We start from the raw sequence: 16,456 nt of genomic DNA on the forward strand, positions 1-16,456 counted from the left end.
TAATAATGGGCATTAGTTTCCGTACAATATTCAGAAATAAGTTGTTCCTGAGGAAGAGTATTTTGTGTCTTCACTACGTGCCACTCGTGGCACGAACGGACCAAGTCCCGAACTTCGTTGAACATATTTGGCCAGGAAAGATATCTACAAATCTTTTTGTACACTTTCAGTAAACCTAAATGTCCACCATTCAGTGATAAAGAATGATACTAACTGAGTAGTACGGGTCTCAATATACGCGGAACGAGTATTTTATAAGGCGACACCTTAGCCTTAGTTTTTATGTATAGGATATCTCGCATTAACTTACATTGTTGATGCTAATACTAGTGTTGTAAATAGAAAAAAAACGGTTCGTATTTTTTCAGAAGTGTACGTTTTTTAGAAAAGAAAAACATTGCCTCTCGTTTTTTTCTAAATTTCGTTTTTTTTTTTTTTTTCAAATAGTCATTTTTAATGCATCTTACGTCTATTTAAGTATGAAATATTTTTATGTAGATGTAATCACCGTAAAATGCAACATAAATTAAACGCTAGATACTGATACGCTACAAATATTTTACAATTTACATGAATACCATATCTATTAACAATTCGGGTTTCAGCCGTTTTCATCAATATCAACCAAGAAATAAAAGTAGAAATGAAACTTTGTTTTTTCGTAAAAGCAGGCCTTTAATAAGTATGAAAATAATGTCACGAACAGTATAAAATTCCAATAACTTGTCTAAAGGTAAAAACTAATACTAATTTGCCTAATAGTATTTTTCTAAATCTCATATATAAATAATTTGTCGACTAGGTATATATGATATGCAGAGCCGGCTCTACCATATATGCAACACGTGCATTTGCGTGGAGCGCCAAGCTTGGTTGGTCCGGCAAAATCTGTCATAAGTATATTATTTAAATTAAATATTTCTTATTGGAAACAGACTTCATGATGATGGTAGTTACATTTACTAAGCTGACCTTCTATTTGAATACTACATTCATAAATTATGTTTAGGTTGCATTAGTTTAAGGTTACATCGACAATGCTAAAGCAAATGGTCGAATAAATACGAGCACAAATTGCTTGATGTCAAATGCAAGAATTCAATTCTCGAATAGTAGTGAATATCTGTTCCATTTAGTAAGTTATCACAGTTTTGATATGAAACTAGTCTTGTTTTTGTCAGAAACAAGTTCCTTATCATTGAAGATAGAAACAAGTTTTTTTTTTTTTTTTTTTTTTAACGTTAGAAGATGTAGAAGAAAAATCAAGAAATAAAGATAAAAGAGCTAGTTGCACTGGAATTGCAAACTGATACATTGAGATTGAAGCTCGATAGTGAATTCTATAAAAAGGATTACCATCTTTCGTCTACAGGTGTGTTTGCTTTATCTTTCACTAACATAATATATTAATATTTAAATAAAAAAGACAGACACAACGGGATTGCATTTTTAGTAAGTATTTAAGCCTTTCTGAGTGTGACTACATTACCCTCACCTTTGTTGTTCATGCTGGAGTAGCATACTTCAAATCATGACTTTTGAGATTTGTTCTTTCTGGAGAAAGGGGGAGGCTGCAAATTATGCCATTGCACGAGGCGACAAATTGACTAGGATCGGCCCTGATGATATGTATATACAAGACATGAATATAGGATGACACAATTTTAAGCAATGCAGGGTATTTCAAAATTAATATTAGGGTTTTGAAACTTTGTAGTATCTATTACAATTAACTTACAATTATAAATATTATATCAAATGAAAGAGCAAGTCAAACAGTTTTGTACGCACGCATGTACATGCATTGTTTCTTCTGTCTGCCGTTAGAAAGAGCAAGTAGCAAAGATGGAGACTAGAGAGCAGAAAGCTTTTTGTTTTAATGAAGACTGAATCTGTACAGTGCAACCGTCTGTGTGAAGAATATTAAGGAGACGCTTGCAACTACGTCTTTATCGTTTGCAGTTGCTACAGGTCTAAAGCCTACAGATTACGGTTTACATGCTAATTTCACAAGTGAAATATTCCTGCATAACAATGAAGATTTTCTGGATCGTGTCGTCTTCAGTGATAAATCGACCTTTCACCTAAGAGCTTATGTGAACACTCATAATGTTTGCATCTGGCCGTCAGCAAATCCTCAGGACATGGTACAGTTGAAATGAAAATCCCCTAAATTCAATGTGTTTTGTGCCATATGGCGGAAAGTTTATGGGCCTTTCTCGCCTATCGACTAGATATGTGCCGTGTGACGAATGAATCTCACATTGAACACTCGTAGCAAAGACTGTTTGAGGTTCTCTTTTACTTGATGCATTGCTTATAATTGTACGTAAAATGTAATAAGTACTACGAAGACTTAAAACCCCAAAATTTATTTTGAAACACCCTGCATTTCTCACAAACAGTGTTGGAACTAAGATGTAGAAAGGAGAGAAAATTTTCCTTATAAAGTTATTGTTTACAACGATATTATTATTAGTCGAGACTATAACTACGACAACAACACGAGTTAGTAGTAAAAAAAATGTAATCATATGTATACTCGGTGACCAAAGTGGCACACACGGGTGTCACTTGTTTAATCCGCTCCTGTGTGGACACTAATTAAGATATCGGGATATTATTCTTGCCAAATATGGTTGGAGTATAGTTTATCATATTAATTTCTTTTTCTTCTGGTGTCTAATTTCCTTCTCAAATTTCACCCCAGTCAAATATTCGAGAATTTTCTAATTTCGAATTTTCTTTATTTCTTTTTTCCCTGTAGCTTCCTTTGTTGTAAAAAGACCTAATTAAGACTTGCCAGGTAGATACCTCGGATGAATACCTAACTGTTGACATCAATTGGACGGGCCTGCGCCCAGTGCTGCCAATTAGGGAAATTAAAATTCTCCTACATTTGGGCAAAAAATTAGAAATTTTTGTTTATAAATCCGTATCTATACGTCCGAGTGCAAGTCAACTTACACCAATCGAACATTTGTCCTTACTTACAAACGCAAGTACAGATCGTTACAATGGGGTAATTAGGGGCGCACGAAAAATTCGTATTTAGGTTCTAACCCTTCATTTTTGTGGCTTTTCCCTACTTTTCTGTTTACCGTAATATATTTTTGGTAATTAGAAGCTTTGTTCCTTAAATATCGCCATAATACTTGTAGGATATATTAGTGGTGTACCAATGTTTAATTTAAGATAGTTTGCGTCTGTCTGGTAGCAGTGTTGCCAGCTACAGAAAATTTTCATTCCAGATTTTAGGGGGAAATTTTGAAAAAAATATCTGTTTAGTCGCTATTATTTCCCCCTTGTTGGCTATATCGGAACAAACGGAACAGTATCTGGAAGTCTCGTCTTTGCTCTACGCAACGCACTATAGAAAGTTTCAATAGGATAATGAGGGGAAGTACAGTTGAGATTTACAGTAGACCTTGTTCTCTAATTGGAAAGATAACTGTGATTTTTTAAAGGTAGAATGAGATATTTTTTATTGACATGCTTACTTTATTAGATATCGTCACAATACTTGTAGGATATATTAGAGGGATACCAAAGCTTATTATAAGATAGTTTGTGTGTGTCTGATAGTAGTATTGCCAGCTACAGAAAATTTTAATTTCAGATTTTAGGGGCAAATTTTGGAAAAAAATTCCTTTTTTATTTCTATTATTTCCTTCTTGTTGGCTACACTCGAACAAACGTACCAGTGTCTAACAGCCTCATTCTTATCCTACACAGCGCACCATAAAAAGTTTCACTAGAATAATTAGGGGAACTACAGTTAAGGTTTATAATAAACCCTGTTCTGGAAATGGTGAATTTCTGAGGTAGAATGAGATATTTTTTTAAATTTCATGCTTGGTTTGTTATATATCGCCATGATACTTGTAGGATATATTCTTGGAGTACTACGGTTTATTTTCAGATAGTTTTCGTCTGTCTGATGGCAGCGTTTCCAGCCAAAACAATTAATTCCCGCTATTAGGTGAAAAATTCGGAAAATTTCCCTTTTTCTCTCTATTATTACCCTCTTACTGGCTACATTGAAACAAACGTACCACTACCTGAAAGCTTCCTCTTTGCCCTACAGAACGCACCATTAAAAGTTTCAATAGGATAATTAGAGAAGCTGTAGCCCCGGCATATTTGATTTTTGCTTCTGAGGCGTAAAAAGTGCCAAAATTTCATATGACAGAATTTTTTCTTTTCCTCTTTGAATGGAAGCCAGCGACTTCAGGATTTCACTGTACCTTGTCAACACACCAAAGATTTGTTTAGGTGACTTGAATCCATATAGCAGCAGTGGTGCTAGATACAAAAAATTTCGGAGATTTATTCTCTGGGCAGAGCCTCACTGGGTGTGGATCTTGACATTTGTAACAGCTTATAGTTTTGTGAAAATTCTTAAATACATTTCTTACCGGTCCATGTAGCAACTCTGATTAAAAACCTAATTTTATATGTAAACTGCTTCATATAAAGTTCATGGTATCTATATTCACTAACTAGTTCATTAAGTTAATATATAGTTTGGGGTTTTCTATGATAAATCGACCGCCCCCTTATATTCGGACGAACGCCACTGGTAATAAAATTAATCAGCTTTTCATCCCCACAACGCAACTTCAAAAGTTTATCGAGAGTAACTACACTCTTTACAAAGGCTTTTAAATCCTCATTATTATTTGATGGCGATACATATATTCTACTATTATTGCCTGAATAGCACATTCTGATAATATGTTATGAATAACAAAATTCCACCTTTTATATATATGTGACAGCTTATTCAATATTTTCTCTAGTGGATCCGTAATTTTTCCACGCAATGAATACAAAACAGCAGAAAAGGAAAAACGCTCAATATTACAAAATTCGTCAATCTTTTGAATAAATTGATACAATTTTAAGGGATCCATATCATCACAATTTTCTAATGATTCCATGAATAATCGTAAAACTAGAAATGCCGATGACTGTTCCATCTTAGTAAAATAGCTGTTTTGTGTATAAGTACTCGATTCAGATAAGGGTTCTGTTCTAATTCGCTCGTCCACCAAGCTAAGAGGTAAATGACCTGGTTGGTTGGCCACAATACACACACACACACACACTTCCACCAGGCTGTGTATTTGTGTTATCAATTCCTCTACTGTGACCTACATCAACACCTAGGCTGACAGATGTTGTCTTGCTGTTATCAGTTACAAAGGCCGACAACATTTTCTTCGCTTCACTTTCAGTCATTGAAAAAAATTTCGAGTGCCTTTCGTGTATAGTCATATTGATAAACGTATTAACATCGACAGGAAATTCGTCTACATTAGTCTCATTAAGCTCTTCTTCAAAAAAGAAATTAGTCACCACTTGCTGCAATTTTCACTATTTAGATACAGTTCTATACTTCTATACCCGATAGCACAGGGTCGATCTCCGGAGCTCAATACTTGAACTACATTACAAGGGTTTAAATAATATATCTCACAAATTTATACGAGCAAGTAGCCTAGTCTTATAAAGTCCTGACTTTATAACACCTGAACATGAAAGGCAAACAACTGAATTATATTTCTAAATTTAATAAGTGAGAAAATTTTTAGAGTTGAACTGAAACATTTAAAAAAAAACTCGGGATCTCCCTTCTTCGGGATGACCACACCGGGAGCAAAAATCCTTACAAAAAGAAAAGAAAAAGAAAGAAAGAAAAGAAAAAGAAAGAAAGGAAAGAAAATACAAATCTTAAGTTTCAACCACGGACCCGACTTCCGGAGAAATAATCAAGAGAAAGTAAGGAGAGATTTTGCCGGTATTGTATGAAGCGACCGCTAAGCGCATCTATAAAGTGATAATGTTTCTCACTTTTAATTTCCTTAAGTTCATTCAAAAAAGTCTTACAGTTGTTATTGGAAAATCCGTAACATTGACAACTCTAATAATTTTAATAACAAGAATAAATATTTATTATAAGCAAAAAAATAAGACTACAAAAAATATCAATAAGATAAGTAATAAATCGAAAAACTGCAGTTCCGAAAAGGAACAGCCTGAAGAAAATGTTTCAACACGGCATTCCAGCATGGCCTACAGTATATTCTGATTTCTCCTTAAAAATTTTTCCAAGGTACATTTTATAAAAGAAAAATTTACACTTGCTCGTTACTAAAAATCTGAATCCTTTAAGATTATTTAATTGCATTTTTTAAATTATACTGACGATTGTCCACGGGACAAATTTACACCATTTTAGCACAAAAAATAAATAAATAAACTTAACAAAAATAATGTATATAGGCCACATACCATAGTTTCAGTTCAACTGACAACCGACGTCAGTTGATCCCTGGATTCCATTGCAGGTTCAAAACTAACCAATCACAATTGAGTATATAAATCACGAAGCCTTCGTCATTTTACTTAACCAGCTGGTAACAGATCATTCAGTATAATTTTCTAATGCATATCATATTTCGGTTTAAGACCGGAAAGGGGCAGGAGCAAAAGGAAAATAAAGTTGTAAGTCCATATAGAAGTAGGAGATAGCGCCGTCTACTTCCAGCTAAATTCATAATAATATTTTTACCTTGGTATATATATATATATATATAATGCTCCTTTACCATATCCATGGCGATCCATGTTGACACAAGCTGTTTGATTGGCTAAAAGGTATATTGTGTGCAGTAAGCTTCAATTATATTTGTCATTTTTCCAACGGGGAAAATAGATAGAGACTGATAGCTTAACTTTAATTTCTTGTTTGTAGCTGACATTATTATACGTAAATGAGACAATTTGTTAATTTTTATTGCAGGTGCTATGGCTACTGTTTTCGATTTGGAACAGCTCGTTTCAATGATGTCCATTGGTACATTGCTAGCTTATACAATAGTAGCAGCCTGCGTATTGCTTCTGAGGTAATTATATTACTGCTTACTAAGATCTATAAGAAAGTCATAGATAGTAGTGGTGTAACGAATAACTTATATGCTATAATATAATTTTAAAAAATGTATAAAAATTTAATTTTTGAGCTAACAGATACTGATAAAGTTTGTGCTTCAGTTAATAGTCCCAATTAAGCATTCTAAAGTAAGCGACCCGCTGGGGACACTCGATCGAAAAGGTGTAATAGCTATTTCAGGTCAAACAGTTCTTGGGAGCAAAAGTATCCACCGAAAAAATTTTTTACCCGATGCTAAAGGCGCATTAAATAGTAGTACGAAGCGAGTGAAATTGCGCACAGATATACTAGATGTAAAATAAGGGAATACATGTCTCGTATTTTTCTTCAAAAAAACGTTTGGGTGGAGCAGAGGCCCCTCCAAAGTCATGAACACGAAATGGCAAAATTAGTAATAAAGGTCGTTCTGGGCAGGACCATGCAATTTATGCTTCGTTCGTTTCCGGCACTCTTCGTGATGGCGTTTCTGAGCACAAAGAGTGTTTAGTTTTCTTCCACGGCATTCTCCCGCGTGCTTTCTTACCTTTTTATGCTTGCAGTAATGGTTGGCTTTGCGATGTAAAGGATTGATTATTCTTCATAATTTTTATATTTAATTAAATGATTCATAAAAGACTGTCTGTCCAATGTATTGAAAATAAATTAGACTTTTAAAATAAACATAAAAGTGTTCAACACATTGCTAACGAAGAAGGGAAGCTTACCCAATGCTTAAGATGTGACAGATACTGAAGATTTTACAAAACATGTAGACAGACTGTAAGTTGTAATGATAGCATAATTAGAAAATAAATATTGTTTTGGGAGGCTAAAACGTATATGCACGCAACATATAAGACTAAGAGAATTCTCCAAATCCTTTTAAAATTTTTGCCCATTTTTTTCTGTATGTTTCATACTTAGGTATCGTATTCGAATGAATATTGTAATTATTACAAATAGTGTAATAATGACAATATTAACATTAGGAACACAGAATCTTCTTAATATTTTGGATGACACTTTACTTTTTGTTCCATCTGTTTGGAAGATGATGTGAGCAAAATAGTTTCCGTCTTCCTAAATATTTTATAGAAAATTCATTTAGTTTACGTAGTCCTCCATGTGATACTAAATTAATCCAACTTCTGTTGCTTTCATTAAAAAGAGGTAATTGATCAGTTCGACTTCCTTGAGTTGAATCAATATGACAACACTTGTAAGCTAATTATTTTGTTATTTGATATATAGAAGCCTCATGTGACAATCGGTCATATTTAAAGCCGATTTCTGATGGATCGATCGATTTCTGTTCCATATTTAAAGTTCTGCTCACGAGACAAAATTTAGGGCTATCTCCTCCCGAAAATAAATAATGAAAGTGCTGTCTCGTCTCGATAAGTATATCTGCTTCGATTGGATGATATTTGTGTCGTTTCATGGCAATATTACATAGGTCTAAGATCTTTTTGTCTCGTGTTGTAAAATTCTGTCGCATTCTAGTCTCGTCTCGGTTCCCGAAGAATTCTGCGTTTCCTCGTTTCGATTCCCGGAAAGGTTTTCTAGTCTCATCTTTTTTTCATGTCACGTTTTGTAAATTTATGTAGAAAATTTATGCCCATATACTTTTCTTAATTTTATCTAGAAGTTATCAGGATCCTTCCGCTTCACGTGAAATCTACGAAGAACCTGCTATAACATTTAAACCATCTTTATTATTGAAATATATTGTGTAATGACTTGTATATCTTTAAACGTTGAAAATGCCCTTCATTGGGTTCGTCTTAGCATTTGCAGGATTAATTGTAACCATCTTCTCGTCTCTGGAGCCCCTTCATGTGATTACTATATTGTTTTTGTGCCATATAAATATTCCCGATGTATCATTGTATATACATGTTAGGATTCCACATAATCAGTATACACGTGGTCTCTTTTTCTTATGTTTTTGCACACAGTGTGTGAACAACTACATTTCTTCATATTCGCACCAAGTACCACTGATGACATGCGCACATGCAAGCAGTATCACTTCGTTACATCACGAGCAGTCAATAAAACGTTGAGTACGTTTGTACAGCCTTTTGAGCTTTCTCTGTCACATGCAGTTTGCACATACTGATGTTCCATATGGCAATTTGCGTCTCATGCAGTTATTAGCAAAGACACGTGCAACTCATGTATTGTCAACATAATAGGGCATGTATTACGTAAACGTATTTCAGATCATATAGAGAGGGGGGGGGGTCATAAAACGATGAGAAGTAATACAATCAAACGATATGGTAAGTTTCGATTAGGTACATTATCTATTTGTACCGTTGACTCTGACTTTCAACGTTTCCACAATTTACGAAAGATTCGTGGCCCAAGAACCGGTTTTGCGTAGAAGAGAAACATATGCACGTAGTTTGTGTCTAGTATTTACGTTTTAAATTATTTTCACACCATGCAAGTCTTTGTACTTCTGTTCCCTGCCATTACACATTTCCTGCTTTCACATTCTCGATGTTTCGAGGTATCTCGTCCCCTTATTTGTTTTCTCAGAGCTACTTCACACATCTTCCGTTCTTTTAAGTGCACTATGTATCCGCTTCTGACTACCTTCCGTCCTCTTCATTCATCTGTCAGTTGCCACAATTTATCACTCGGCTTTTGCCTCCAATAACCGTTTTGTGCAGAATATTCAAAATATTTTTTCTTGTTTTACGCATATTGTCTCTCAACGCAGTTTCTTTACAATCCTGCATGTACTGTAGGACTTCTGAACTACTTACATTACTAATTTTGTCGTTTCGAGGTAATACGTTTGGAAGGCCTCTGACCCTCCCAAACGTTTCTTGAAGGAAAATATGAAACACGCATTCCCTTATTTTACGTCTAGTATATCTGTGCGCAATTTCATTCGCTTCGGATTATTTGTTCATGTGCACTTAGGATCGATTTTCAAAACCTTTGGACGGGGACTTTTACTCCCAAAAACCAGTTTTCCGTATAGTATCGCTCAACGCAGTTTTATTACAATCCTCCAAGTACCATACTTTAGGAATTCTGAACTACCTTATTACTAATTTTTCCATTTCGTAGTAATAAGTTTGGAGGGATCTCTGCTCCACCCAAACGTTTTTTGAAGAAAAATATGGAACACGTATTGCTTTATTTTACGTCTAGTATATCTGTGCGCAATTTAATTCACTTCGGTTTGCTTTTTTCCTGCGCTTCCTCCGCTATGTTCTTTACGATCATTCAGATATTTTGTTTTAGGATGTCATTTTTACTTAAAAATAGACTGCCTTAGCTTGATCTCTTTGACGCAGACAAAAAATGTAAGCAAAATTTCGAGATGCTTAAATGAGATTGAATCGTATATAATTTTTCTATATCAGATATTAGTGTAAAGAGCAATTCAGAGGCCGACGTCCTTTCAAGATTTTCTAAACCCCCCAAAAAACATAGAGGATGAACTTTTTTTTTTTTTTTTTTTAATACACAAAACGGTAAATTCATTTTCAGATTTGGTTGAACCAAATTTGACAACCGAGCAACGCAAAGATCCTTTTTACAAAGATATGCTTTCGTAGTTAGAGCAAAACTGTCAGGAAAGATAAGAAAGTTTCCAGCTCTTCGAGTTACAAGATCGTGTCAAACATGTCAATAATAAAATCCTTATTCTTAAACTTATATTTTTTAAATCACTTGCTTCGGAAGGAAAACCTTTCCTTATTGCATTTGGAATTGACGCTCCCCTCAGTCCATTCTTTATAACATTTTGTAGGCTGTGAAAAAAAATGTGATACATAAGTTCGTAAAACCAGCTTTTAGTTTTTCGAGTTCTGTTTGGATGTGGAAAAGAAGAAAATCTTACTGTGAAAAACGTTGACAGTGGTGCTATATACAGTGTCGTTACGAAATATAAATTAATAAGGATGTGGACATTTTGAATTTTCGCTGAAATTACAAAACGTACAGGAATTTGACCTAAAAACTTCCTAAGAAGTCATCTTTAAGTATAAATTGAGTAGAGCTCTTTCGTGTTTCTCTCCTAATGTTTCTGCAGGATCTGATGTTGAAATGGATCGCATGGTGTCTCTCCTAGCTGGACCTAGTGGAAGTAATTGGCTAAATGGGAATAGAATAGAATTGTGAGACAGGTCAAAGATTTTTGTTCGAGTTCAAATTCTGAAACACATACGAGTCAGTATTCTAGAACTAGTTGGCGTTTGGACAACTTTTGTCTAAGAGAGTGGATACTTTATAGTAGAATGATTTCAGAGATGCTAAAATGATTTTGTTTATTCTCATGGAAATTCAAATCTAGAAGGAGGATATTCAGTCAAAACAGAATGTGTAGCAGATGATTTAAAAGAACTTAGCACTCAGACTTGCGTTCCATTCGGTAACTTCTGGTGGCCTTGAGAAATGTTCCGTAAGAAAATCCATGATTCATTATGTACGAAAATCTCGTACTCGTTTTGCAGAAGCAAGAAATCAACGACGAGAAAGAGAGGGAAAAAAATGAAGACAAGAAAATAAAGATCATTCTAAACGATTACATTCCCAGATCCGTACATGCCAAAATCCTTCCCAGATCCGTAAAAGTGCCATGGGCGATGACATGACATATTTTGACATTGATAAAAGATTTCCCACTTCCGTACATGTTTAATAACTGACACTGTTTCTGTGCATTTTTAATAATGTTTGAGCAGAGGAAGATATGCAATTGCATGCTCATGGAAATACGAAAAGATGCATACATGCTTTCCATACTGTACATTGAATTCAAATTCGACCAATGTATCCCCGAAATATGTTTCATATTAATTCACAAATCACATCAAAGGGATACACAAGTCTTATAAAGAGTCTTCGTTGAACTAGTATTTGGATCTTCTATGATCTTGACCCATGTGCAGTAGCCACCTATATGTAATTCTTATCAATATATACATATACGCTTTACAGTTTATGATAACTTATGAATGTATGAAAGTGCAACCAAACATAATCTAATCCTTTGAAACATCAAAATATCCCTTTTCTTTTTTTGTTAAGCTACACATATACTTTCTTTCTTCTTTTCCTTGTAAGTTGAAATACTTTCTGTCGTAAGCATGGTCACTTGTCCTACTTGTAACTTGAGTAAACAGACTAATTCGATGACATGAGGATTTTGCTTGTTTAGCAGAGTATTTAATCCATTATTCTAATCCTTTGCGGGATTATTTTCATATGGCTTTTTTCGTGACAGTTCCACACATGCTTACTGGGGCTGTAGAATTTTCTAGCCACTGGTCAACGAAATAGTCACAGAACTGCTCAAGCTTAGGGGATATCTTTTTGAATAGATAGCCAAACACTGTCAACCATTTCTAACGGAAGAAAAGCTAATGACGCACACATTCGAACCTAGAGTCTTATTGTTTTTGTAGTCTGTAACCAAGCCCAAATAATGTATCTTACGCCAAAGACACTGGTTAAAGTTAAAATTGCACCCACTTATGGAAGCTGAAGGGAAAATTGTCCTAAAAGAATTTATTACTTGAAGTCTGCTATTATAATCTTAGGATTCCAATTCAGGACTTCTTTCTTTATTAGTGGAAAGAACCTTTCATATCTATGTTTTCTTTTGTTCGGAAGAAGGCCAAAAGCCACTGGAATCACAGTAGTTTCCTCTATTAAACTTCCAATATTTGCATGATGTACAAAAATTTGGGAGAAAAATTTGCTGCAGCTCTTAAACGTGCCATCAATAAAAAAGGTCATGCTGGTCTGCTAGACAGTCTGCAAAATGAAACTATTCAAGGACTTTTATTCGCTGCGGCTGCTACTCGAAACGAAAAATTTAGATTCCATATCCCCCTCTGCTCAAAAACTAACAAAAATTCACAGAAATAGTGTCAGCTATTGAACCTGTACGGAAATGGGAATTCTTATCTCGCTTCTAAATCATGACATTTCATTGCATCTGGCACTTGTACTTAACTGGGAAGAATTTTGACAAGTATGGAAGTGGGAATGTACGCAAGTGGGAGGACACCTTCTAAACGAGCTGGAAGTAAGAACATTTTTTGCAGTCAAGTTTTATATACATGCACCCATCATTTCCCTGTGTTTCACTGTAACTTTTCCTTTCATATGTGACGAAACTTTGATCATGTAACTAAAGTTGCAGATTAAGTTTCAGGGAAGGTGTGTAATGTCTTGCTTTGTGCTGTAGAAGTTTTTTATTAGGTAAGTGTTTTATAATTTCGTAATAAAAATACATTGTTTTTATATATTCCGCGAAATTTTCACGGAGATTATAACGTAAATTGAAATAAAGTACGGATGGAATACAAAAACTTTAACTTACATTACATTTAAATTACATTGTATTTGTTTTTATATTATTCATTATTCTAGTTGATTAAGGGGAAAGTAGTTTGTTACTTATGTATCATCGTTGTTACGTTTTCTTGGACTTATTTTTCCATGTACGTGAGAAAGTCTGTGTGGCTAAATACATTTTCTGAAATAATTTTTAAAAAAATGTTCTGGAAAACTAAGAAAAAATAAGGAAACGTTTCCTCGTGATATTTGTTACCACTCTAAAATCTTAAAAGTGAAGTTCTGAATGAAATGAAAGTTTGTAATGTTAAATTATGAAATAATTTAGAAATACCATATTTAAAAAAAAAAAAAAAAAAAAAAAAAAAGACTGCAGTTTTCAAAATGTAGATTGTATGTATTCTCATTGTAATTCAGTCATTTATCGTGTAAAATGAAAAATTGTGCTTCAAAATTCTTTAAAATATTCGATTTACTTGCTTTCAAATGCATATAAATAAACTGAATTTGATAGAACACAATGCTGCTAGCAATGAGTAATAAGTTTTGACTCATCTGTATTTACGCCTCTTGGTAGTAGTAAGGGTATATAGGACGACAACTACATTTAAAGTGGGATCTGTACTACTATAGTGCAGTCGATGCTCTTCTACCGAAAACCGAGAACAGAACTTCGTGCACGAAAGGACACTGGACAAGTGATGAGCGTAAAAATCTGATAGCATCGCACATTAGATATATGCAAAAATGTTACGTAACTTCGTGACCATTAGATTATCCTTTATATTTAATATAGTTTAGTGAGTTTGTTAAAGAAGTCGTTAAACAGTCATAAATTTTACTCAGATTTCCTATAGACACTCTGAATTTGTAATTTGTCTGCACATGCTACTATAGACAAGTTTATAACGCCTTTAGGAGAAAATATTTGATTGCGGATACTTCATTCTGTTATGTTGCATGAAATTTTAATTTATAAACTTTTATAATATTTTCATGAACATTGGAGTCATGAGCTCATGACGTTGTCTTTTTGTTTTTGGGAAATATTCTTCAGTTGCATTAACTACACTAGATTCACGCATATATGTGAATGAAAGATTTAATATTCGCAACCACAGGTGCATTTCCACAAACTGTAGAATTCGTACTCGAGAAAGCTGGTATCTAACTTGTGTGATACTTACAAGGAGAAGGAAGGCTTTGGTAAATGAACTTCGGGGCCATTTTTTGCGAGGAGGTAGTGCACATTTAAAGAGTTAATATTACAAACTGGGAGAAAAACCGTCTTCAAAAGTTTTCTACTCGCCACATATACTGTTCGACATGCAAATTTATCAAGTGACGGCGTGGCGGAGTGAGTAAAGTGTGCAACTCATATACAAAGGGTCCCGGGTTCGATTCCCGTTCGAGCCAATCTTTTTTTTTTTTTTGCTTCAACTAATAAAGTAACCATTTGTAACTATAAATAGAATATTAATTCACCATATGTTTATAATGAATAAAACAATAGAAATTTTAAAATCACTTGTAAAATCCATGTTAACTAGCAAGAAAATTTAATCTATTCCGTAAATATACTGATATCACGAGTTGTATTATGATTACGACAGTCAACGGCGCCGATTTCTCTGTAAATTTGGGGGGCCCGTTCATAAAAAAATACATACAATACATGTAACAATAAAAAAAATACATATGAAAATACATATTCATAAAAATACATGGGGCCCACGTGAGCTTGGGTGGACGGGCCCCCCATGATCGGCGCCCTTGACGACAGTCGTTGTGTAATAAATGTTCTTGACGCTTCGTGTGTGCGATTTACAAAGGAGTTGAGGGGAAAAATCCCCTTTGCTAATACTAGATGTTGCTATAACCAAAGCAGATTTCTTCTTCATTCCCCTTGTAATTCTCACACTGTCAACAGATGTAGACGCAAAGCTTCAAGAACAGTTTTTACACAACGACTGCTGTAACAATAATATTTACGGAAGAGATTAAATTTTGTTCCTAGTTAATATGGAACATCAAAAGAATTTACAAGTGATTAAAAATTTCTATTGTTTTATTATAAACATATGCTGAATTAATATTTTACTTATAGTTACAAATGCCTACTTTATTGGTTGAAGCAAAAAACAAGAAAAAAAAGTTTGTCTCGAACGAGAATCGAACCCGGGATCCTTTGCACTTGAGTCGCCGATTCTTCTCATTCTGCCACGCCGTCACTTGATAAGCTTGCGCGTCGTACGATATATGCGTCGAGTAGAAAACTTTAAGACGGTTTTTCTCCGTCATTTTTGCCCATTGCGCTCTCCCAGTTTGTAATATTAACTCTTTAAATGTGCACTACCACCTCGCAAAAAATGGCCCCGAAGTTCACTTACCAAAGTGTGCCTTCTCCTTGTTAGACTTAGTATTAATTCCAAAATATGAAGGAGTATGTAATGTTGTTAGTGACTATGAAAATTCTCGTGGTACTGTGATTCATATACGACGAAAAGCTACCCGGATGAGCTAAAAATGTTGACTTGTTCATTCGACTGATTCTGCATGTTGGGAGTGTATTGAAATATCCAATGTATCCGCATGTTTTAATGGGTTATACAGAGTTCCTTAGACAGTATGTTATATTGTTTGTAATTATTCTATTCAGTTATGTTCGTCTTTTTCTATGTATTATAATTGATTGCAAATTGTAGGTATGAAGCAGAGCTTTCTGAAGATCTTGGTGGATACAGATTACTTCGGAAAGCTGATGGAGGGTTTGAAGAGATGTAAGGCTTCTTGTGATTTTGTTAAATGGTAAAACAGGGTGAGGGAGTCACTGCTTTGTGTTTCTATGTACTGAAGCTTAAGCACAATTTAATGAGCATGTTCATAAAAATGTTTTCTTGTTATTGGGCATCCTGTAACATGTATTTTGTCTTTATTATCATATGTTTATCTTGGCATGTGATTATGTGTATGTGTTGGGCTACAAATTTAAATGTAGCTTAAAAAATCGATGGAACAAATTTGCGCATTCAAAGCAAAGACACTTTTTTAGAAAGATCTATATGAAAGAATAGTGAATAGTAATACCTTCAAATCTTGTGTACACTACAAGAAATCTCCCTAAAGAAAAATATTGTACATACTTCATCAGGGGTAAAAGTGGATCTGAAAAGGTTGAGGGACGGTAGG

At 34.3% G+C, this 16,456-nt stretch overlaps 1 protein-coding gene across 6 annotated transcripts in view; it reads left to right on the forward strand.

The window, feature by feature from the left end:
* LOC145671232 (high affinity cationic amino acid transporter 1-like) overlaps positions 1-16,456 on the forward strand; it is a 291,381-nt gene that overhangs the window by 215,994 nt on the left and 58,931 nt on the right. For 5 of the 6 annotated variants that reach the window (XM_081740120.1, XM_081740121.1, XM_081740118.1 and 2 more), the window contains exons 10-11: positions 6,809-6,911; positions 15,973-16,047. In XM_081740120.1, coding sequence (XP_081596246.1) covers positions 6,809-6,911; positions 15,973-16,047 — 178 coding nt within the window. The remainder of the gene's footprint in view (positions 1-6,808; positions 6,912-15,972; positions 16,048-16,456) is intronic. The other variant, XM_081740124.1, reaches the window with a different exon arrangement.

Source organism: Thermobia domestica, chromosome 15 (assembly GCF_964235325.1).
Source record: "Thermobia domestica chromosome 15, izTheDome1.hap1.1, whole genome shotgun sequence".
NCBI classification, from domain to species: domain Eukaryota; kingdom Metazoa; phylum Arthropoda; class Insecta; order Zygentoma; family Lepismatidae; genus Thermobia; species Thermobia domestica.